General features: G+C 47.9%; 1 protein-coding gene across 1 annotated transcript; it reads left to right on the forward strand.

The window, feature by feature from the left end:
- The first annotated feature begins 392 nt into the window (after positions 1-392).
- On the forward strand, positions 393-17,614 carry Clec19a (C-type lectin domain containing 19A). Its single transcript, XM_059251436.1, has 5 exons — positions 393-480; positions 10,492-10,660; positions 13,792-13,885; positions 16,225-16,354; positions 17,535-17,614. The coding sequence occupies exons 1-5, from the start codon at positions 393-395 to the stop codon at positions 17,612-17,614; spliced, it is 561 nt and encodes a 186-aa protein (XP_059107419.1).
- Positions 17,615-24,053: the final 6,439 nt, after the last annotated feature.

The following is a 24,053-nucleotide window of genomic DNA, read 5'->3' on the forward strand; positions in this document are numbered from 1 at the left end:
AATCAACCTTGACTTGCATTTTTACCTTTTGAGAGGTATTCACTCAAGAGGACGGAGTTGGCTGGTGGCCTCGGACAAGCTGGAACACTGGCCACTTTGTGATCCTGTCTGACAGAGGCAGAAACTGAGGCTCAAAGAAGAGATGACAGGCTGAGAGCTGGGAACTCAGGTGGCTCAGGGGTTCCCAGGGGCCTGGAGCACGCCTTTGCCCCTAGTTGTCATTCTGCATCATGTTCAGTGATGCAGAGGCTTGGGAGAGAGGCAGGAGGAGGAGGGGCTGGGGTCCATCCCATCTGCCCTAGCTGCTGGAGGCCTGAACCTAGAAGAGCCATCAGGAACCCAAGCTCTGTGCTGCTCTGCTCCAGCTGGAGGCAGCTCCCTCTGGGCTCAGCATGCAGAAGTGCGGACTGTGGGCTGTGGCCTTCCTGGCCCTCCTGTCTGCAAGGGCCTTTCCACACACCGACATCAGTATTCACTCAGGTGAGCACAGTAGCCAGGGACAAGGACAGGTTGGGGGAAGTCACTTCCAGGGACTTGAGGGCCCACTAGAGAGGCCAGCTGCCTGGGCTGTGGGAATGCTGAGGGAGGGTGCTGGGGGGCTAAGATGACCCTCCTGATAGCTAGGCTCCTAATGAGGAAGCATTCCTCGTCCCTTAAAGGGTAAATCTCAGTTTTGCAGTTTACAAGCTGTTAACCTGGGAAACTGACTTACTTCCTCCCTCCTCTCTCCCTCTCTCCCTCCCTCCTTTTAAATTTTAGTTATTCAGTCATTTATTTTTGAGACAGGATCTTGCTATTGTCTCAGGCTGGTCTTGAAATCTCAATCCTCCTGCTTCCTGCTCCAGAGTGCCAGAAAGTGGTGTGTGTGTGTGTGTGTGTGTGTGTGTGTGTGTGTGTGTGTGTGTGGTGGTGGTGGTGGTGGGGTGTCATAAGATCACCTCCTCCAGGCTGTGGATCAAGTGCTTAGCACTGTACCTGACACCATGAGGAAATGGAAAATGGTATTTTTGTTAGAAATCTGACATCTAGAACCTTCCCTCGACTCCAACCTTGGCAATGCCAACCATGCCCAGGGAGCTTTCCGATGCAGATGCACTGGAGGTGGACGGGCAGGATGGACACAGTTGCACCTCTCCTGGTCTCCCTGGCAGCCTGTCTCCAGTGATATCCATCCCTGTGGGCTTTGTGGGATGTCCCCAGGAAATGGGACTCATCAACCTCAGGCACGTGACCTCCCTATATGCCATTTGGGGGATGAGGGGCAGTCATTGAGTTTGAATTCCTCCATATTTCAAACCAGCGGCTGGGGCGATAACACCAGGCAACTGCTCTCAGGTTGGGAGGCAGCCTGCATCTCCTTGTGCCCGTGTGCCTGAGGCTCTGACCTCAAACCTCCACCAAGCTCTTTTCAAGCATTGTTTAAAAGACCCACTAGCTCCAGGAGCAGTGGTACATGTTCGGAAGGCTGAGGCAAGAGGATAGAGAGTTCAAAGCCTGAATGGATTACAAAAGAAGTGACAGGCTAGACTGTGGTATCTATGTGATGCTATCTTAAATACATATATGCATATGTATGTGTATATATATGTACACACAAATACCTCATTTGTGAGGGAAGACTCACAAATCCCTTACTGTATATCGACATAGTTCTAAGTACTTTTCATCATGAGTTTATATGATCTTTACAGTAACCCTATGGCAGAGACCCATCATTTTCATCCCCGTTTAAGTGAAATCTCCAGGTGGAGATTGTCAGTAGGCCAGTTATTTGGCTGTTGCAGATTGGGGGGCTCAGAGTTACCAGATAAAACATCAGTACATAGATATCAGTAAATCCTTTGTTAGTCTAAGTGTACCTCAGCTATTGCATGGACAAACTTATACTAAAAATTACTTGTTATTTATCTGAAATTCTGATTTACTAACCACTCTTCTGTTTATTTGTTTGGCAACCCCCTGGTAAGGAGGCAGGTAGCCTCAGCTCACCTGGCCAAGCCTGGGAGCTTCGCTTCTACCCAAGCTCTCTATATGCATTAGTCAGCTCAGGCTGTCGCAGCAGAATCCATAGACTGGGGCCTGAGACTGCAGAAACTTGTCTCTCAGCCCGAGGCTGGAAGTGCTTGTTTTACAAGCACAGGAGCTGAGGTTTATCCCTAATGCCAAATAAAAAGCCTGGCACCACGGTGTGCCTGTAATCACAGAGCTGGGGAAGCAGAGACAGGAGGATGCCTGGTCCTTGCTGGTTAGCCAGCCATGCTGAATCAATGAGCTGCAGTTCTGAGAAAGACCCTGCCTCCAAAAAACAAGATGGAGAGTGACAGAGATAGAAACCCAATTTCAATCGCATATACACCCACACGAGAACATATCCACTACACACATGCTCGACTGCACATATGTACATACACATATGTATACACACACACACACACACACACACACACACACACACACACCAGAGAGGTGGGGATAATAATGAAGCGACAGTGTACATAAGGTGCTGACCGCATGACAAGCATTTGAAAAAAAACAGCATTTTTCTTTCGACACCCCTGTCATTGTGGTAGTTGGTGTTACAATGTCACAGGCAGGAGAGTTTCATTGTGACAAACAGGATTCATCAGAGACGGAAAATTCCAGACAACACATCTGTCCCCATGTGCCACCCTCTTTTAGACAAGGTAAACCAGGATCACATGAGACCCAGCAATCTTGGAGACCTCTGACCACCGGACCCTTCCTTACTGCAGCAGGGAAACTGAGGCTGCAGACTGCTGACCAGGACCACCACTGCTCACACAGCACTTACTGTGTTCCCCAGACTCCCCACCCAGCAGACTAGGACTCTAGGAAAATGATATCAGCCCAGAGAGACTGTGACACACAAGCATGAGAGAATGCGTTGCTGGTTGACTAGCGTGGACTTAATAGGGGCCCTGTGGTTCCTTGCAGACCTTGAGGGTGGAATGCACCCCAAAGTCCTCTTGTGTTAAATGACCTTGATTTCTTTCTCTTCTGAATACCCCCCAGCTCTGCTGTACAAAGGAGTACAGGGCACCCATCAGCCATTCTCCCATAGCTCCTGCCTTTCATTATCCATTCCCCAAGCATGCTGATCTATGCACAGATCCGCTCAGCATCAGTCCTGGATTTTCTTGGAGAAAATATTCTTCATACATGCCTGGGAGGACCTAGCCAAACTAGACTTTCCCCCAAGCCTTTCCTCTGAAATTACCTTTGATCTCATTGTTTCTGTGGATTCCAGCAAGTGAAGTACTTAGAGTCAGCACCTAATAGCAGTAACAAAGATAATTGCTGTTAGAATTCTTCAGCCATTGCTGGTTCCTTCCCCCAGCTCCTGAACCCAGAGCTTTTCATGTGACACCAGGGCAAAGTGATTTGAAACTCAGCACCTGCCTCTGCAGGGCCTCTGGGTGCAGATGGGGATCAGTCAAGCTGCCCAGCCTTCTCCCCACCCTCCAGAAATACAGCATTGCATTCTTGGCTGTGGGAAGGTTCTGGGGCCCAGACTGCTTCTGCTGTGGTAATGCTTGAAGTCTATTAGGATGCTCACTCTGCCTAGTCATCTTCTCAGGGAAATAAGCACTCAGCCAAGCCCATTGTGTGTGTCCATATGTGTGTGCATGTCGAATGTTGTTGTGTAGAGACCAGAGATTGACATTTGGTGTCTTCCTTGGTTGCTCTCTGCCTTTATCTTTTGAGGCAGGGTCTCTCACTATCCTGAAGTTCACTGATTCAGCTAGGCCAGTTAGCTAATGAGTTTCAGGGACCTGCCCATCTCTAACTCCCCAGCAATGAGATCAAAGTCACATCACTGTGCCTGACTGTTTACATGGGTACTGGGGATCTGAATAACTCTGGTCCTCATGCTCACACAGCTGGCACTTGACCCACTGAGCCATCTCCCCAGACTCACCTATGAACATTTTGCAGATAAAACTGAGGTCCAGGGAACAGTTTTCAATCAGGGTCATCTGGTGCCAGAGTCCAAGCTCCTCTGCTGGGGCACAGAAGCCCAAGCAACTGGATGTCCTGCCTCCTAGAATAGACCCAATCCTGGAGCGTTCCTCAAACACTCTGGCCATTCCTGCTCCCCCTCTGTAGTCACAGAACGCTCTACACATACTTTGGAGAACTCCTTAGCATATAACTAATACCATGTGGGAACAGTCCGAGGTCACACACTTAGGAACATATAGGAACTCAGTAAATGCTGATGTCTTTAATTAAATCTTGGTTAAACTTGGTGTCTAACATACTGTGGTCCCTCAGCCATCTGCAGGGAATTGGTTCCAGCATTCCCGTGGATGCCAAAATTCTCAGATGCTGGGTCTCTGCTGTAGAGGAGTGCAGTGGCTGCATCTTACCCATGCCCATTTCCTGTGTTCTGGGGTGCATTGTGTAGAGAAGGGTGACACGAAAAAAAAGCTGTCTAACCCCCAGTTATGGCACTTAGGAATCTTAGACAGGAGAATCTTAAATCCAAGGCCAGACTCAGCTACAAAGTGAGACCCTATCTCAAAACACCAAAAGCCGGGGCCTGGGTAGAGTATTTGTCTAGCACATGCAAGTTCCCAGGCATGATTCCCAGCACCCAGAAGTCTGTGTTCAGCACAGGTGCAGTGCCTCCCAGATGCTTCCTCTCCACTATTGGTTCAAGTCATGGACCAGAGCCTGTAGGTGTGAAGGCCAACTACACTTATTCTGCCAATGAGCCACGGAACCATGAGCACGAACCACGTCTTCCAGCAGCACTAAAGTGCTTAGGAGTTTCAGAGAGTTACAAACCCAACTGCCAGGAGCAGGTGGCAGCCTCTCCAATCCTTGTCTAATATCGCTGCTGGGCTGGCCTCCAGGAATCAAGCCCTAAACACCCAGTGAGTGGTGCCTGTTGGGATCAATCTAAGCAGTGGTTTGGGGGTTTTTCCTCCCCTCTGGGGCCTCCAGAGTGTCCCAGAGAGGAAAAGGCAGAGCTCCAGACGGAAAGAGCAAGGCTCTGGAGTGCCGCCAAGCCTTGAGACCAGACAGGCAACAGGAGGATGATAACGGTGGTCCAGCCCTCAACCTTGCTCGAGTCTGGAAGACACTTTCCAGGTGTATCGGGGGGGCCCACTGTGGGAATGGGGAAGGCAAATGTGGCCTCGGGGCCTCCCCGCCTCCTCTCCTTATCTGGTCCTGAGGCTGCTGTGGGCAGGAGGCGGCAGAGACCGCAGAGCAGTGAGTGCATCTGCAGGAGGCAGCAGAGAGCAGAGTGTTGCATCTGTGGGCGGCTGGAGGGGGGCCAATGGAGCTCACAGCCAGAGTGCGTGGGAAGGTGACAATTTATTCTTTCAAAGTGGGAGAGCTGGATTCCACGGATGTGTTTTCATCCCAGAACAAGCTCAGCTCCCAAAAGCTTTGACTCCCCCCCACACCCCCAGCTGGGAGGCCTTGGCTGCTGCTAATTGAGAAAAAGACTATGCAGTTTGGCTTCTCCGTTTCCTGAGCAACAAGCCTCCTCCTCCTGCCCTGCACCTCCTGTCCGACTCTCTCCCTCTATCCCCCACAGCTCCCTCCTTATCTTGGGTTCCTTCTCAGATTCTTAGCCCTGTTGAACCATTCCCTGTCCCCGCAAATACTCCATCTTCTCCCTGGGCCATGCCCACTACCTGGGCCACGCCCGCTACCTGGGCCGTGCCCCCTGCCTGGGCTGTGCCCTCTGCCAGGAGCACTCTCTGACTCGTAGCATCTCCAGGTCTCTACCGATTCATCACCTTTTCCAGGAAGCCCCTCAGATCTTCAAGTCTGGCTTGTGTGCTGTGTTTAGATACTTCAGGGACAGCCCTTGCCATCCATCACCCGTCTGGGCGCCCCTTGTGCTGCGCTGTCCTAACTACTTGTGATGTCCTTTCTGGCAGGGATCAGAGAGCCATTAATTCTTTCCCTCAAAGGGGCAAACAAATAACAAGTTTCTAATTTTGCCTGCAAGACTCACGTCCACAAGTTAAATATTAATGACATCATTATTTCTGTGCTCTCTCTCTTAAAAAAAAAAAAATCTCAGGCTCCAGAGGCTACCTCTGAGCAATTCCGTGACCTTTGACAAGGGAGTCAACCTCAGTGTGTTCTGAGTTTCTTTGTAAAGTAGCAGTGATTACAGGGCCTCCCTGGGAGGATGTGAAGATTAAATTAACAGTCTGTTCAAAGCACTTAGCACAGTGCCTGGCACACATCACGTGGTCAGCAAAGGTTGGTTCTGGTTATTGCTTTACCACCGTTTTCTGAGGGTCAATATACAAACCCAACGGCGTGCCCATAAAGACAGACAGGCTAGCAAAGGCTGGTTAGCGGTCCAGTTGATGAAAGCCCTTCCAACCCCAGCTTCTAAGCTCCCAGAGGCAAAGGGAGAAGGGAACACCGGACATCTGGGAGTTCATTCTTGTGCCTCCCAACCCTCCAATTAAAGGTTTTTGCTTGCCTGGATGGGAGGGAAGGAATTGGGCAGTGACCTGCCACAGTCCCATTTTCTGGTTTACTTCAACCCAGGCATGCAGAAATTCCTTTTTCCTTAGTGGGGGGAAAAAAACCTCAAAGGGACCAGATTGGGGAGATGCAGAGTAGTTTCGGAAGTATTTTCCACCTTGGGGGAGAAGGCTTTGAGGCCAAGGGCTTTTACCTCCTCCTCTTCCCACCCAGTCACCCTTCACTTAATTAATTATTAATTACTCTTTGCCAAGCTCTATCCAAGGCAGGAAGAAAGGGGAGAAAGAGAGAAAGAGGGCAGGAGGAATGAAGGAAAGGAGAAGATAAAGTTAGAGAGCAGAGGAGAGAAGGAAAGGGAGGAGGGGAAGAGGAGAGGGGAGGGGAGGGGGAGGGGAGAGGAGAGGAGAGGAGAGGAGAGGAGAGGAGAGGAGAGGAGAGCAGAGGAGAGCAGAGGAGAGAAGGAAAGGGAGGAGGGGAAGAGGAGAGGGGAGGAGAGGGGAGGGGAGAGGAGAGGAGAGGAGAGGAGAGGAGAGGAGAGGAGGGGAGAGGAGAGGAGAGGAGAGAGGGAAAGGGGGAAGGAGGAGGGGCAGGAGAAGGAAGTTGCTTCTACAGGCTTCATCTTCCTGCTTACAGGCCAGCAGTTCCCAGACTTCAAACGTGGGTAACTGAGTAAGTGTTCCCAACAGTCTGCACGGCCAGTGAGATTCCAGGCCATGCTGTATTGCTCATCACACGGTAGTGCAGAACAATCTGGAAAACTCGGCTCGGGCAACTAGCCTTCGCTGCTATTTGAACATTCCTATTTGCTTGTGTTCACTCGGAACCTGGACTAAAGAGATGTCGCAGAAGCTAAGCTTAGGGCTCCTTCAGAGGACCCCAGTTCAGTTCCCACTTCAGCACACACATCAGGTGGCTCTCAGCTGCCTGTAACTCCAGCTCTAGGGGATCCAATACCTTTTTCTGGCCACCAAGGACACTGCACTCACATGCATGTAACCACCCTCATAATTAAAATCTAAGTCCCATGCACTCTCTGTGTGCCAAGATTCTGGGAGATGAGTGGTCGCAGTAGCTATTGACCAAACAGGGCGACACTGGACACGAATCCTGGGAGTATGTGGGAGTCGGGGTGCATAAGCACTTACCAGAGATTCCCATCTGATGGTACCTGCACCGGCTGGTCTTATGTCAACTTGATACACAAACTAGAGTTATCTGAAAGGAGGGAACTTCAACTAAGAAAATACCTCCGTAAGATCTGACTGAAAGGCATTATCTTAATTAGTGATTGATGGAGGAGGGCCCAGCCCATTGTGGGTGATACCATGCCTAGGCTAATGGTCCTGGGTTCTATAAGAAAGCAAACTGAGCAAGCCACAAGGAGCAAGCCAGTTAGCAGCACCCCTCCATGGCCTCTCCATCAGCTCCTGCCTCCAGGATCCTGCCCTGTTTGAGTTCTTGTCCTGACTTCCTTTGGAGATGAACAGCAATGTAGAAGTGTAAGCCAAATAAAGCCTTTCCTCCCCAATTGCTTTTTGTCATGGAGTTCCGTCACAGCAACAGAAACCTTGACTAAGACAGTACCCAAAGCCACCTTGCAGTTGAGACTAGAAGAGAAGCAAGAATTAGCCAGAGTCAAGACAAGAGAGTGCCCACAAAGGTCTGATTAGGCATTTGAGAATGGTAGATGAGTCAACCTGGATGAAAGCAGAAGGCATGAACTCTGGGGACCTGCCATGAGCCAACCTCAGCCTGCTTATGTCCCGTGAGGAAGCGGTATGTGATGCTGTAAAGGAAGTCTTTGTGATCCGGAGGTCGCTAACACTTTCTTGCCGTGCTGATCTTATTGAAGCCTCACTTTCTCTCTGTCTGTTTTCACATCATAAATGCTCCATGGGGGCTAGAGAGATAGCTCAGCCTGGAAATGATTCCATTGAAAGCATGAGGATCTGAGTTCCATCCCCCGAGAGACCCCATTTAAGCAAACAAACAGGTGTAGTCGCTGTACTTGTAATCCCAGCGCTGGGGAGGCAGAGACAGGAGCATCTCTAGAGCTCACTGGCCAGCTAGCCCAGCCTGATTGGCAAGATTCAGACCAATGAAAGACTGTCTCGAAGGAAGTGGCTGGCGTTCCCGAGGATGGCACCTGAAGTTGTCCTCTGCCCCCCCCCATATGGATGTGCATCTATGTGCACACATAAATCAATCAATTAATCAATAAATAAATAAATAAATAAATGCTCTATGAATGGTGCTGCTCTAGGAATGTGTGTGAAAAGAGAGATGTTATTCTTCACTTTCTGCTTTCCTTTTGGGGGGGAGGGGGTGGGGGTCAGGATTGCTTTCCTATGTAGCCCTGACTGGCTTGGAACTCCCTATGTAGACCAGACCAGCTTTGAACTCATAGAGCTTCATCTGCCTCTGCCTTCTGAGTGTTGTGATTAAAGGTATGTGCCACAATGCCAGGTCCTTTTTGAGACAGCGTCCCTCACTAACCCTGAAGCTTCACCTATTCAGTTAGACTGGCTGGCGAGCAAGCCCCAAGGATCTGCCTGTCTCTACACATGCCCCCAAACCTCCAGCACTGGGATTATAGGCATGTATCACCATGTTGAGCTTTTTCTGTGGCTGCTGGGGATCTGAACTCAGGTCCTCGTGGTCGCACAGCAAGTCCTTCACCCACTGATCCACCTCCCCAGCCCCTATTCACTGTGTTGATTCTCCGAGTCAGTCAGCTACGGCAGCAATTTGAAGGAAGAGATTCTGTGCCTCTGAGTGGTTACAAAAGAAGCTCCAGGTGTCTGCCAGTTGGACATCTGAGGAAGAAGAGAATGTGCCTATGAGTCACAGCAGGTCAGACACCAAGGTGGCCAGTATGTAGATGTCCAGGGACCACTGCTCACTGCGTGGGTCTCCCAACCTAGTGAATGGAAGGTTCTCAATCATCTGCCTCTCCCAACAGCCACCTTCTATTTCCAAGAACAACACCCCCAAGAAGTTTCAAGAGAAGCCAAGACTTGAGAGGACTTTATCATCTCAAACACCATAATCCTGTTATTGTTTTCAATGTGCTGCTTCTCACAATTAACATCCTATCCTGACCCCAGCAATGTGATGGGCAAAAGATATAAAGTCTTGGTTCTAGCTTGTCAGTAAATACACACACTTGACAGATAGCCTGGAATTGCAAATTGAAACAAGGTGCCATTTCTTGCTTCTAAAATTTGCAAAGATTCCCAGGGAAATGATGGCAGTCGGACCTAGCAAGGGCAGAGTGAGCTGGGTCCCCTCAGCCATGACAGTGAGAGGGGAAGCTGCTTTCAGGAGGCAATTTAGAAATTGTGTCAAAGCCATCCAAGTCTCTCCTCAGAAAACCACCAGAAACACTGACAGAGTTTGTTGCATGAAACTTGTCTTAGTATTATATATAATAGGCTTTTATTTAAAAAGAAAGGAAGGAAGGAAGGAAGAAAGAAAGAAAGAAAGAAAGAAAGAAAGAAAGAAAGAAAAAAATCTAAATATCCGAATATAAGGCAGTTATTAATCTCTAGGGAGGCTACTTAGGGGCTATTCAAGAGCTATTTAAAACAATCTCAATAGGAGCTGCAGAAGAGACTCAGCACTTAAGAGAAAACCCAGGTTCTGTCCCGGCACCCACATGGTGGCTCACAACCACCTGTAACTACAGCACCCGGGGAGCCAGCGCCCCCTTCTGGCTCAGGAGGTACCGTCACACATGTGGCACCTGCACACACACACAGCATACACACATACATAATGCATAAATAATTCAAATAAATCTCTTTTTCGGTTAGTTAGTTTGTTTGAGACAGGGTCTCTCTATGTAGCCCCCGGGGTGTGCATGTATTTTTTTTTTTTTTTATTTCAGGCACAGAACTGTGTTAATCATAATGGATGTGTTTTACTCTTAAAAATGTGTAATATAAGGCATAGAGACAACATGAGCCTCACCAATCTCCCACTTTGTTTTCTGTCTGTCCCCAGCCCTGTCGGAGGGGCCCCAGATGTCTTTGATGTGCCCCCTGTTCTGGACAGAATTCAAAGGTCACTGCTACAGATTCTTCCCCATCAACAGGACCTGGGCGGAGGCCGACCTGCACTGCTCTCAGTTCACTGTGGGTAGGAAATCTGCCAAGCTGGCCTCCATTCACAGGTGAGTGGACTGCTCTGGCCTCTGTGGCCTAGCCAAGAGCCCCTGGGGGAAAGGGTTGGAGTCTGATGTCTCCAACTGGTTTCTGGCTCAGGTCATGGAAGCGACTTTTTACCCAGCACAATTTCTCACTGAAGTTATCCTGGGTGAAAGAGAGGGCAAATAACTCAACAGTGGTAGCAAAGAGCATGCTGGGAGAATCGTCTTTATAATTGCCAGTTTTGTGCCATACACTGCAGGGCATCAGAGCTCTTGATCCGGTGACACAGCTGACCTAACAAACGTGTGGCATGGGAATAGGTGGGCCGGGAAGATGGCTTGGTAGGTAAAAGCACCAGCTATGCAAGCCTGACTACCGTAGTTTGATCCTCAGAACCTGGATGGTGGCAGGTGGAGCAGATACCTGACATACGTCTGTATCCATCACCTCTTGTGTGAGGTGGTGGTGGAGACAGAGTTGCCTGGAAGCTTGCAGGTTAGCTGCCTGGAGTTAGCAACAAAGCAGAAACAAGAGAGACCTTTCCTCAACAAGGTGGAAGGCACGACCACCTCCTCTGACCTCCACTCCAGGTGAGACACACTCCATGGTGGACACGCCCACAAAATGGCAGCCCTTCCAAAGTGCACTTGGAACGTGCTCATGGGAGCTGATAGGCCTTCGGTCCAGGACTAGAGCACTATGACTTCCCTGATGTCCTGAAGTTCACCTCTTACCCATGGTGGGAACCACTTGCCAGGGCCTCTGTCCATCTGGTCGTGTGAACAGCTGAGTGACCTGTGCTGCCATCTGTCTGTTTGCCCCCACATCCTTCCTCTGCCCTCCTGACTTCAGTTGATGGCTTTTTCTGGGCTCACTGGGTGAACCACTCTTTGGGTGAGCAGTTACCTTGACTTTCCTCAGGAAAGTTTCCGAACAGGAAGGGCAGAGCAGAGACCGGAGCCTTCTCCACACATTTTCTTCCTTCTACCAGAGGGAAAAATGCTTCCCAGACTCTCCCTGAAAGTCGTGCCTTTCAGCTAGGTGTTCAAACTGGGTCTTTTGGCAATGTTAGCTTCAAAGAGAACTGGGGAAAGAGATGTGCCTTCCTAGGCTATAATATTACAGTAGTAAGATGAAATTATCCTGTGGGCTTGGCTTTGGTGCAGACACCAACAAAGTCTGCTTCAACTCCAGCCTGCTATGAGGATGAAATGAATTCATGGCTGTATAACATGGAGCACACTCCTAACATAGGTGGGTACTTGTAGCCTCTGTGAGTCTGTTTTACTATGTCCATCTATACACCCTTCCTTCCCTATATTCTTCAATTTTTCTATCTGTTCATCATCCTTTATCCATTCATTTATCCATTCCTACTTCCATCCATCCACCCATCTCTCTGTCCTTCCAACCATTCATCTCTATTTCTTCATTGTTTTAGACAATGAGCAAACACCAGGGTCCCTCACTGGTTTCTTTGTTGATAAGCTTTTGAAATCAAGGCTAGGACTCCTCCAAAAAGACACTGAGTGGACTAAGCAAGTTCAAGCTTATAGCTGAATTTCCCAGAAAAAAAATTAGAGAGAGACAGACAGATGGACAGACAGGAAATATTTTAGTGATGCTATGGGAGAGAGATTAGGAAAGAAGAAGCTGTGTAAGGATTGCCAGTGCATGGTGTGTCTTGGAGAGAGAACAAAAGCAGGTATTGGAAATCTCATTAAGTTGTTCAGCATGCACAACACAATGTGTGGCCCTTCCATTGTTCTTTTTATCTTCAGTATGACCCACATCATTTGCAGTATTTTTGAAGTAGTAGTAAAGTAGTAAAGTCTTTCTTTCTCTGAGCTGGCATGGATGGCCATATAAGGTTGACCTAATTAAGAATAATGGAGGGATTAGAGAGATGGCTCAGTTGCTAAGAGCACTCTCTCCACAACTGTGAAGACCAGAGTTCGGATCCCAATGTCTACATAACATGCCAGGTGCCCTAGCAAATGCCTATATAGCCCCAGTTCCAAGGATGGCCAGACAAGATGATTGCTGGGGCTTTCTGGCTTCCAGCCAGCTAAGAAGTATCAGAATTTTCCCAAGGACCTGCCCTGAGAAGATTCCTCCCAGGGTGCTGGGGAAGATGCTATGGCCAGCATGGGAGTATTCTGAGAGAAAATAATCTAAGTATACCAGGCTCTTTTGCCCATCTGCTTTATTTCTCTAAGGAAAATTCTATCTACATAGCTTCAGTTCTGTTCTGACATTCAGTTCCTCTCTTTTCCTGTCCTCTCATAGCCCTAACTAAGTTCTTATGCTTTCAACCTCATCTTTATCTTCTGTTCCCTCATCTCCCATCTTTCCTTCCTCTTCTTCTGATCTGCCCCAATCCCTACTAATCCAAAAACTCTGTCCTGTTCTCCCTTCTCTGGCCACATGACTCTGCTCTGACCAGGAAGTCTGCACCAGCCTTCACTGCACCTAGTTATGCAAAAAACCCTTTTGTCCTGAGTCAGTAGCTCTGCAATGCCACTAGGCCTGAAGGAAAGGGATGGTCTGAGCCTCGTTTGCACAAGAAACTAAGCTATGCATCTGCATATCTACCTGTCTCCTAGGCTCTGTAGGGGTGTTACCTAGTTCAGATCAGCAGTAGGCCTGTGAAGCTTATACTGTTTGCCAGTTAAAGCCCAGTAGTGTGTGAGAACACAAGAAATTCATAGCAGAAACAGCTGATATATTAAAAGCCAAATATCATCAAATATTCCTTGATATTTGACTTTCCTCTAGAAAAATTCCTTGACCCTTCTAGGTATAACTTTATTATATACAGCTGAATCTCTATAACATATTCTTGCGGCTTTCAGCAAAGAGGTTTGTGGATAGACTGTCTCAGATGAATATCACTCAGACAGAGGTAGTGGTAGAGGAAGACTCTCTGGCTGCTGCACATATACACAGGTGTGCATACCCATACACACATGTGCGCACATACTCAGGCACACACACACACAAATAAACTGAAATCTTAAGAGAACAGAAAAGGAAAGCAGAGTTACATCCTGTCCTCTTTTTCCTTAGTCCAGAAGACTTAACAAGCTTGCTTTAGACTCCATCCTATGGAAAGTGGAGATGGTAACTACTGCTGTGCTTCCTACATCCACAGCTGGGAAGAGAACGTCTTTGTGTATGACCTGGTGAACAGCTGTGCTCCTGACATCCCAGCTGACATCTGGACAGGCCTTCATGACCACAGGCAGGTGAGGTGAGGAAGCCACAGCTGTCAGATCCTGTGGAGAAACTCCAGCCAAGGCTCCACTTTCTTTTAACAATGCCAGGTCACAGTTACACACCCAGCACATAGACACCAACATGCCCTAGTTAGCCATGGAAGTGGGTGTGACAATGACCTGCCTCTGTTAGCTGTGGGAGTAGGTGTGACCAGAACAGATAGGATGATCAGAGGAAGCCTTTGTTTTGACTTGGATTCTCTAAACAAAAACATGGTTAGATATATGAGAGTCTTTCTCCCACTTCAGCATCACTAAACCCAGGGCTCAGCACACAGTAGATGACTGAGCACTCCATCACTGAGCTGCATCCCCAGATCACTTTACTGTTTCTTTTGAGGTGAAGTGTCTTTTGATTGCCTGGGCTCACCCTGAGCTCATTCTTTACTGTGGAAGGCCCTGAACTCAGGCTTCCTATCTCAGCCCTAGGTTCAATCCCTAGAACATCAAACAAATAAAGAAAAAAATTAGGAAGAACTTGTAATACAGACTTGAGATACAGTGATAGAGCACACAAGAGGCTCCAGGTTCCATCCTCAGCACCGTAAAAATAATGACTAAATAAACCTGTAATAAAATGAATATTGCCATTTAAAGCAGTAGTGTTAAAATCAGACTAGCTGTCTGTCATACCAGGCCCTTACCTCTGTCCCAGTGTCCTCCTTTTAGTAAGGACTTCTAAAGGCAGGGTGGAATTGTGTGGAAATTTCTGCTGAAGGAACCACTGGGTGCCAGCTAAGTGTGCAACTAACACTTGCTCAGTTTTAACTGTATTATAGAGTATTTCCCAGAGACTTGGGAGTTCTTTAAATTAAAATCATCCTAACCAATATAAATAAATAAATAAAATTAGATTAGATCTACATTAAATCACAATCTAAAGAATGTATATTATAGGCTGGGCAATAGTGGCGCACACCTTTAACCCCAGCTCTTGGGAGACAGAGGCAGACAGGTCTCTATGAGGCCAGCCTGGTCTACAAAGTGAGTTCCAGGACAGCCAAGGCTACACAGAGAAACCCTGTCTCAGGATAAATAAATAAATAAATAAATAAATAAATAAATAAATAAATAGGAAAAGAAAAAGAAGAAAGAGGAAAAAAGAATGTAGTATAAGGCTTAATAACCCTAACAAATAAGACAAAAGGCCTTTTTTCCTTTTCTTCTTGGGGCCAGGCATTGTCCACCAGGTTCCAGGTTGCCATTCACATACTTTGAAAGTCACTTAACCCTCAAACCTCTCTGGGATATTCACTCTGCTGTATTGATGGGAAACTGAGGTTCAGAGAGGTTGAGTAATGTGCCCAGGTCACAGAGCAAGGAAGGCAGCTAGAGAGGAAACCTTGAGCTCCACCTTCCCCCTCTCTGCTATTTCACTGCACAGAAAGGACTTCAAATCATCCATGCCTCAAGAGGTACTTTTCTAAAGACCAGAATAAATGACAAAAAGAGGTGTGACTCCTGCTCCCATGGCCTCTGTGTCATTCTTTCCACAGTTGGCTCGCATACCCACTGCAGCAACAATCAGATTTCCAGCAGGACAGCATAGTTCCAGACCAGGAAAGAAAAACACAGACATTTGAATAAAAGAAAGTGAGGAAGAGTAAGTCTCACCAGCTGAGAAAGGACAGTGCTTAGGTGTTGGATACTGGAGTCAGGTCCATGTGGGTTTGAGTACCAACACTAATGAATCTGGGCCAACTCATCCATGTGCCAGTTTTCTGAAGATGATGTTGCCTGCAGTACAGAGCAGTGAGGACAAAGTAAGTAAAGGTCACATGATAAGGGTCCAACAAGGCATCTGGGAAGAGCAGTGCTGACAGCCATAGTATGTAGGTGGGTGTTTCTTTCCCATCGGCCAGTTCCCAACATGGAGACTTAATATTAATTATAAATGCTGGCCAATAGCTCAGGCTTGTTACTAGTTAGCTCTTATATTTAAATTAACCCATATTTCTTATCTATACTTTACCACATGGCTTCATACCTTTTTTTCAGTATGGCATGCTCATTTTGCTTCTCTCTGTGTCTGCTTGGCACTCCAGACTCCACCCTTCTCCTTCCCAGCATTCTCGGTTTGGCTCTCCCACCTAACTTTATCCTGTTCAGCTATTGACCAGTCAGCTTCTTTATTAAACTAATCTGAGTGACATATATTCACACAGTATATAGGAATATTCCACCATAGTACACATTACAAGTGAGGGCTTTGATGCAAGGTGGCAGGCATGAAGTACTATAATGCTGTTCCTATATGGGAGCTGACCCAATATTTGGTCTTCCTCTCTACTTCCTTAAATGGACCCCAGGAAGGGCAGTTTGAATGGACAGATGGCTCTCCTTATGACTACAGTTACTGGGACAGGAGCCAGCCTGGTGATGGCATCCATACAGACCCAGAAGAAGACTGTGTGCAGATGTGGTACCGGCCCAGCAGCGGTGGGTACCCTGGACCTGAACTCTCACAGAGCTGCTAGAGAGGCACCATGAGGGATGGGGAAGCACCCTGAAGGATGGGGATACAATGAGGAATGGGGTCACCATGAGACATGGGGAGGCGTCAAAGTGCATGGAGAGGCACCATGGGGAAAGGAGGGACACAATGAGGTTTAAGAGGACGTCCTGTTTTCAGCACGTTGGAGAGCAGCCAGATTCCCTGGGGATAGGATACTGTCTAGGATAGAAGTATTTTAAGTGATCTTTAGTGGTTTGTTGACATTCAGGCTCTAAATGGATGAAAAGGCATTAGAGAGTTAGAGTAGGCAGCAGAGATTTCATTAAGTTCTTTGATGTGCACAGTGCAACCTATATCCCTTTTTAAAAAGTGTTTGCACTGAGAGTTAGTCTCCTGGGTCAGTTCACCAGTGAACCAAAGTCCAAACCCTGATCCTAGGCTGGTACTTGTGAATGTTAGAACACAGTTGGCGTTGGAGAAGCATGGAGGTGTGGGCACTGAAGAGCACACACCTGGGTTTGAATTCCAGCCCCGCTGCTTTGTAGCTATGTCCTCACAGGGAGTAATTCACCCTCTCTGAAAGTCTGTTTCCTTTCCTGGGAAATGGATTTAATATTCATCCCTATGTAAAAGGCTGCTGAGATAATTGAGGCACTTCTGGCAGAGCACAGTGGTAGGAACATGGGTTCCTCAAAGTATCAGCCATTGTCTGAACACACGTAATGTGCTCTATCAACTCTGGAGCCCAAGTTGAATCCAGGCTCCAGGAAGCTGAGCAATTTCTTCAAGGTCACAAAGCAGGCAAGAAATGAAGCTAGGTTTGAAACATGCACAGAATCCCAGATCCAAGTATCTCGCTGCTCTTCTCTATTCCTTCTCCTTCCGAGGAGTGGTGGGAGGTTGAAAAAAAAAAAAAGTGACTTATCCTGGGGGCCATCCTGCAGTCCCGCAAGCAGAGCTGGGGCAGTCTCTAAGTGCAGTTTACCCTCCCCAGTGGCAGATCAAACCCAGCTTTATGAGAGACGAAGATCAGAGAGCTGTCTCCGCAAGCATCAGCAAGTGAGGCCTGCTGGAGAAAGAACTTTTACTCCAGAGCAATAATGTGGTGACTTTTACTGCAGTCGATGGATCTTCACCCAGACTCTCTGCTTCTTCTGTTCACAGCACTGAGGTCCTGGAATGATAACACCTGCTACAGGAAGTTCCCCTTTGTCTGCAAGATCCCATCTCTGAGCATTCACTGATGCACTCCTGTCCCCTGGCATGAGCTCAGCACCAAGATGTCCTGCAGCGGTGTCTAGAGCAGAGCTCACACTAAGCAAATGTAAACACACATAGAAGGGAAGTCCTCCAGGCAGAGATTCTCAACAAGCTGGTCTTAATTATTCAGTGGCCAAGAGACAGCAGATCAACTCACACAGGTTCCAGCATCCTGGATTGAACTGAACGTTGCCATCCTGGTCAGGTCTCCAGTTCATGCTTGAAGTGGTCACTTAGACACAGGTTAACTGGTTAGCCCTGATGTGATGGGCATCACTGAGGCAGAGAGGAATGGGAGTTAAGACCCTCTGTGGGGATCTGGATAATGAAAATCAGCTGTTGGCTGGAGGGTGTGAGCTTTGGTTCTGCTCAGAAGAGTCAGGTTTAATTGCAAAGTGTCCATGGAAGCAGAAAAATTGGAATCAGTTCTAAACTGTACCCCTTAATAGATGACCTCAGACAAGTTACTTCTCTTGTGAGAACCTTGGTCTGTACAGCGAATGGAAAAGAAATATGTTATAAATACATAAAGAATGTCAGCTTCAAAGGGCCTGATGTGTCAGAGGACTTTAGTGTGTGGGAGTTGTTAGTACCTATTAATGCCAGTGATGGCGTTCAACTCCCCATGTTTTCTTGCCAGAAGAGTGGGCTGCATCCAACACATGTAAGAGGATTCAAAGAGGCCATTTCTTGTCCCAGAGACCAGCAAACTTTTCCCATAACGAATTATACAGCAGATATTTTAGATTCACGCACCTCTGCAGCTGTGAAACTCTGCCATTGTTTGATAGAAACTGCTATGAGTTCCAGACTGTGTCTAAAAACCTAAGCTTCGTAGAATGATCATGTTACTGAAACACCAGAAACCAAAGCAACTTGGGGAGGGTTTATTTCAACTTACACTTTATAGTCCATCATTGAGGGAATTCAAGGCAGGAACCTTAGGCAGAAACCATGAAGGAATGTTGCTCATGGGCTTGCTCCCCTGGCTTGCTCAGCTAGCTGTCTTATACAGCCCAGGCCCACCAGCCTAGAGATGGCACCTCTTGCAGTGAGCTGGGCCCCCCTACATTAATTGTTAATCAAGAAAATGCCTGTGCTAGGTGGTAGTGTGCGCCTTTAATCCCAGCACTAGGGAGGCAGAGGCAGGTGGATCTCTGTGAGTTCAAAGCCAGACTGGTCTACAGAGAGCATTCTAGGACAGCCAGGGCTACACAGAGAAACCATGTCTCAAAAAACCAAGGTGAGGAGAGGGGGGTTGATGCCCCCACAAACATGGCCATAGGCCTATCTGATCAAGGTAATTCTTCAGTTGAGTTTCCCTCTTCCTAAGTGTCTCTAGATTTGTGTCAAGTTGACAGCTGGAGGTAACCATAACAACGTGTCATGAAATATTATTCTTTGGACCCCTTTTTCCAATTACATAAATTTTATTTTTAACTCTCGCATTGCACAAAAGCAAGCATTGAACCAAATTGGGTCACAATGTGCTGCCCCCTGCCCACATGGTTTCACTGGGCGGACCACAGTATGCTGACCCCTGCCCACATGGTTTCACTGGGCGGACCACAGTATGCTGACCCCTGCCCACATGGTTTCACAGGGTGGACCACAGTATGCTGACCCCTGCCCACATGGTTTCACTGGGTGGACCACAGTGTGCTGACCCCTGCCCACATGGTTTCACAGGGTGGGTAGGAGGAAAGACATGAGCAGCAAGGATTATATGGAAATAAGGTTCAGGACTCCAGGGTTTCAAGCAGAGTTCCGTACCTCACTTGGGATGTATCTCAGTTCCCTTTTTCTGTTGCTATGATAAATTCCCTGACAAAAGCAATCTACAGGACAGGTGTATTTGCCTCACAGATCAAGGGTGCAGTCCTTCATGGCATCAGGAGCTTAAAGCAGCAGCTCACGTCACATCCATAATCAGGAAAGAGAACTGACTGTTCAGCTAGCCTCCTCTTTATACAGCCCAGGCCCCGAACCCAGGTAATGGTGCAACCCTCCTTTGGGGTGAGGCTTTGAACTAACTTAAACTAAGCTCTCACAGGTATGCCTAGAGGCTAACATAGTATAGCTATTCCCTCACAGGTGTGCCTGGAGGATTGCTGCTAGATGATTCAGGGTCACGACAAATTGTTGGTCAACATTAAGTATCACATAGTGGGACCCCAAGTATCCCTGAACCTCTCCATATGTTTATTTGTAGCTGGAGTGTTCTCCAGTCCTGCCCAGCATCACGGACCCCGCAACCACTTATAAAATAATCACTCAAAAACTTATATTAATTAAACTGCTGGGCCATTAGCTCAGGCCTACCATTGACTAGCTCTTACACTTAACTCAGCCCATTTCTGTCAATCTATATGTCGCAACGTGTTCCGTGGCTTTACCTGTTGCCTTTACATGTTGCTCCCTGGACGGCAGGCTGGCGTCTCTCCCCACTTCCCCCTCCCAGCCTCTTTTCTCTGTTTGTCCCACCTATCCTATACTTCCTGCCTGGCTACTGGCCAATCAGTGTTTTATTTATCAATCAATCATAGCAACATATATTCACAACATACAGGACATCCCACAGCATTTATTCACTGGTCTAGTAGCGTGTGCTGTCCTGTCTCAGGACTGTTGCAGGAATAAGATGGTGATGGATGTCACACTGTACACTGCTGGTACAATAAAAAGGCGTATATTGTCAACATGTGTCCAGCACTTCCCAGGGCCATGTGGTGCTTAGGACAGCAAAAGTATCACTGAGACCATTTAACTCAGACGCTCAGATTCTTAGGTGAGAAGACCGGAAATCAATAGGATTGCATTAGCTAGCTAAGAGGCTGAGCCAGGAAATCAGTACCAGTGTCTGCAGTTTTTCCGAGATGAAAGCCCATGTGTGGACTTTACAGTCAGTCTCAAGTGGGAATAAATGTAATTCTGAAGGGAGCCATAAGAAAGAGTTGTCCGAAGGATGTGTTGTTCAAGAGATGAGCAGGATTAGGGGATAGATGGAGGTTAACAAATGTTCTCAGGAATGCACCTAGGCTTGAGTGGGTAAGAACAGAGATGGTGCCATGGGAGGTTAGAGCTGTCACTGTAGGAAAGGGTCCTCCCCAAAATGACTCTGTCAAGCTCTAACCAGGAGTGGGGGCTGGAGGTACCCAGCATCTCCATCCTCTCCACTAGTTTCCTCCCTGTTCCCAGTGTGGGATGGATCCAACTAGCAGCCAGATGACAAGGAAGCCTAGATACCATGTAGACCATGCCTATAGCCTTGGAGGCTGCAGAGGGGCCTGGGGGAGTGGAGTCCACATTTTGGGGGACACCAAATAGATGACCTTGTCCCATGCATCAGGGTCCTGACCTTGGCACAACCAGCTACCTTTGAAGTTCTGTCCCAGTAAGTCCTGGCAAGGTCTGCCCCTGAGTCACAACCAATGAGAATTTCTTTGTCTGCAGCTGGAGGCTCTGTGGTTTTCATCCTGGGGTGCCTCAAACTTGTCCTGGCTGTTGGCTTTTTCTGTGGGACCAAAGCCTTTTGTGCATAGATGTTCAGTCCAGTTAGCCACACAGCTGCTGCCTGCTCCTGTTATGCTACGCACTCTGCTACAGCAAGACAGAAACTACACTTACTGTAAGGATTGACTTCTCACTTGTGCCCACAAGGTAACTAAATACCAGATAACAGATATAAAGCCGGGCATCTCTGCCTTTGTTCCCATGTCTCCTTCACACTGGGTGACCTGCTTACCTCTGCATACAAGTACATTAATCACTCAAGGACTTTGTATATAGAAGTCTGTGGTACCTGATTCATCCCATCCCCCTCTGAAACTGAAGACAAAGGGAAGAGTAACTGAGCATCATATAGCCCACTTATTTATTATTTTTATGTGTTGTATGTGTGGTGTATGTACTTGTCAATGTGGGTGTGTGCACATTTGGGGGGGCAGAGGTCAATGTCAGGTGTCTTTCCTTGATCAATTTCCACCTTTATTTTTTGAAACAGGGTCTATAGCTGAGTCTGAAGCCTATTAATTTAACTAAGTTGGCTGACCAATGAGCTTCAGAGATATGCTTGCCTCTACCCACCCAACCAACCCCCCAACTCCCAGCCCTGGAGTTACAGGTCCACTGCCACACCTGACTTTTAACACAGGCTTTGGGGATCTGAACTCAGTTCCTCGTGTCTGTGTGGCAGTTACTGCCATTCCCCAGCCCACTTACTATCAGCTCTTTACAGCATTCTATTCCAAGGCCCCAAAAGACATGTAAAACTCTCCAGTCCTTAGCCTTGGGCTCCACTAACAGCAGAGCCTCTCAGACCTCCCCGCTCCACTGAAATGAGGGAAACTGTCTATAAAGGCAAGGCTGCACCCTGGAGCAGGGGTGATCACCCATGGTCACCAGGTTGTTCCTCCCAAGCGATGAGGTCTTCTTGGGACCATCCTGCAGGACCAGAACTGGGCAAGAGCATCCAGACCACACCTTGAGCAGGGCAGCTTAGTTATGTCTAGCTCTTGTCCCCTGGTGCAATTCTCCCTTTGTTTAAACTTAAAGCTCTCATCAGTGCCCTGAAGATGGACTTGGGGAATCACCGGATCCCTCTATCTATTCCTCTTTCATTGTGAACACTGGTTAAATCTCTCCTGCCTCTGCTTCTCACTATTACTCACCTCTTTGATTGGCATATTAGGATGGGTGGGCAAGCCTAGTCCTTGGGCCTCCCAAAACTGGTGCTTTTGCCCGGAAACTCTGGTTCTTCTAGAGCACGGAGCATTCCTTCTGCCTGGTACATCCCTCCCTTAGTGCCTGTCAAAGGTTTTTTTTTTTTTTATTTAATTTCATTGTCATGTGCATGTGTGTGTGCGTGTGCGTGTGTGTGCACACATGAATGTGTGTGTGTGTGTGTGTGTGTGTGTGTGAGAGAGAGAGAGAGAGAGAGAGAGAGAGAGAGAGAGAGAGAGAAGGGAGGAGGGAGAGGGGGAGGGGGAAAGGTTGGGTTGTGGGGAGTATGCATGTCAGAGAGCAACTCTGTGGTCCACCTTTATGTGGGCTCTGGGGCTCAAACTCAGGTGGTCAGGCTTCCATGACTAGCACATGACCTGCTGAGCCATCTTGCTGGTGTCCCTATCCAAGTTTTAACAAGTGGAGCACCAGCTTGTCCCAGGGGTCATCTGTATTTCACTTCTGCCATGGCAGGATGGGCAGCTGGAAAGCCAGTGTCCAGCTTTCATGCCTCAGCTTGTCACCTGCATCTGCAGTTTATCCCTGAGGTCACAAGTAGAGGCAGGCTTCTGGGGGAGCAGCTGCCAAGATATTTTGGAGTTCTGCTTGCTTGTCAGGAATTAATGTCTGTGAAAGGGAAGCAGGGAGAGGCTAAATATTTGATGTTCCGCTGAAACATTCTCAGCCATCCTAGGAGTGAGATGTGGGGTAAACGCTGACTGCCAGGGGGACACATCTCTCACTGGTGCTCTCTGTCTTCAAAGAGAGCTTACCCACACAGGAGGTTTCCTCGGGTAAGGCAGCAGTAGATGAGCCTGAAGTCACTGACGGCTGGAGATGACCCTCTGCCTCCTCCTTGAAGGAGGACCCATGTGGGGCCTCCACAATACAACACAGAGAATCAGATGTGGGTGTGGACCCCTGCCATTGCCACTGACTGTGACCTCATGGGAGTGACCTGACTTCCCGGTCCCATTTCTTGGTAAAATGGAGACACAGATTCTTCTAGCTTTGATTCTGACTTTGGGAAATGAAGAGCTCAGCACAGCAGATTGTTTGTTTGTTTTGGTTTTTCAAGATGAAGTTTCCCTGTGTAGCCCTGGCTGTCCTGGAACTCAGTCTATAGACCAGGCTGGCCTCGAACTCACAGAGATCTGCCTGCCTCTGCCTCCTGAGTGCTGGGATTAAAGGTGTGTGCCACCATGCCCTACACAGCAGATTTAAAAAACAACCTCCCTCTAACCATGGCCACCTCTGCTCTTCCACTTAGGGTGGACATTATCCAAACCATCCCCTGCTTCCTTCAGCTGAAGAGGCTCCAGGGGCCTTGTCACTGCTTGGTGACACTGGGTCATACATGCCCGATTTGAGTATTTGTCTCCTGTAACATCTGAGTTACAGGAGACGCTCTTCCCACAGGACCTTTCCTAGATTGTTATTGTAAGGATGCTGTACTGAGGAAAGCCAGACAATGCCACCTGAGAATAGTCCTTAGGAGCAATGGACAGACAGAGGTGGTTGAGAGGAGGGTGGAACAGAGACAGATAACAGAAGCTAGGTGATTAAAAAATAAATAATGGACAGCTAGATACAGTAGAGTTATTGTGAAGGATGAAAAATGGATGGATGATGGACGGATGGCTTGAGAAAGATAGATAGATAAATAGATAGATAGATAGATAGATAGATAGATAGATAGAT

This window comes from Peromyscus eremicus, chromosome 1 (assembly GCF_949786415.1).
Source record: "Peromyscus eremicus chromosome 1, PerEre_H2_v1, whole genome shotgun sequence".
NCBI classification, from domain to species: domain Eukaryota; kingdom Metazoa; phylum Chordata; class Mammalia; order Rodentia; family Cricetidae; genus Peromyscus; species Peromyscus eremicus.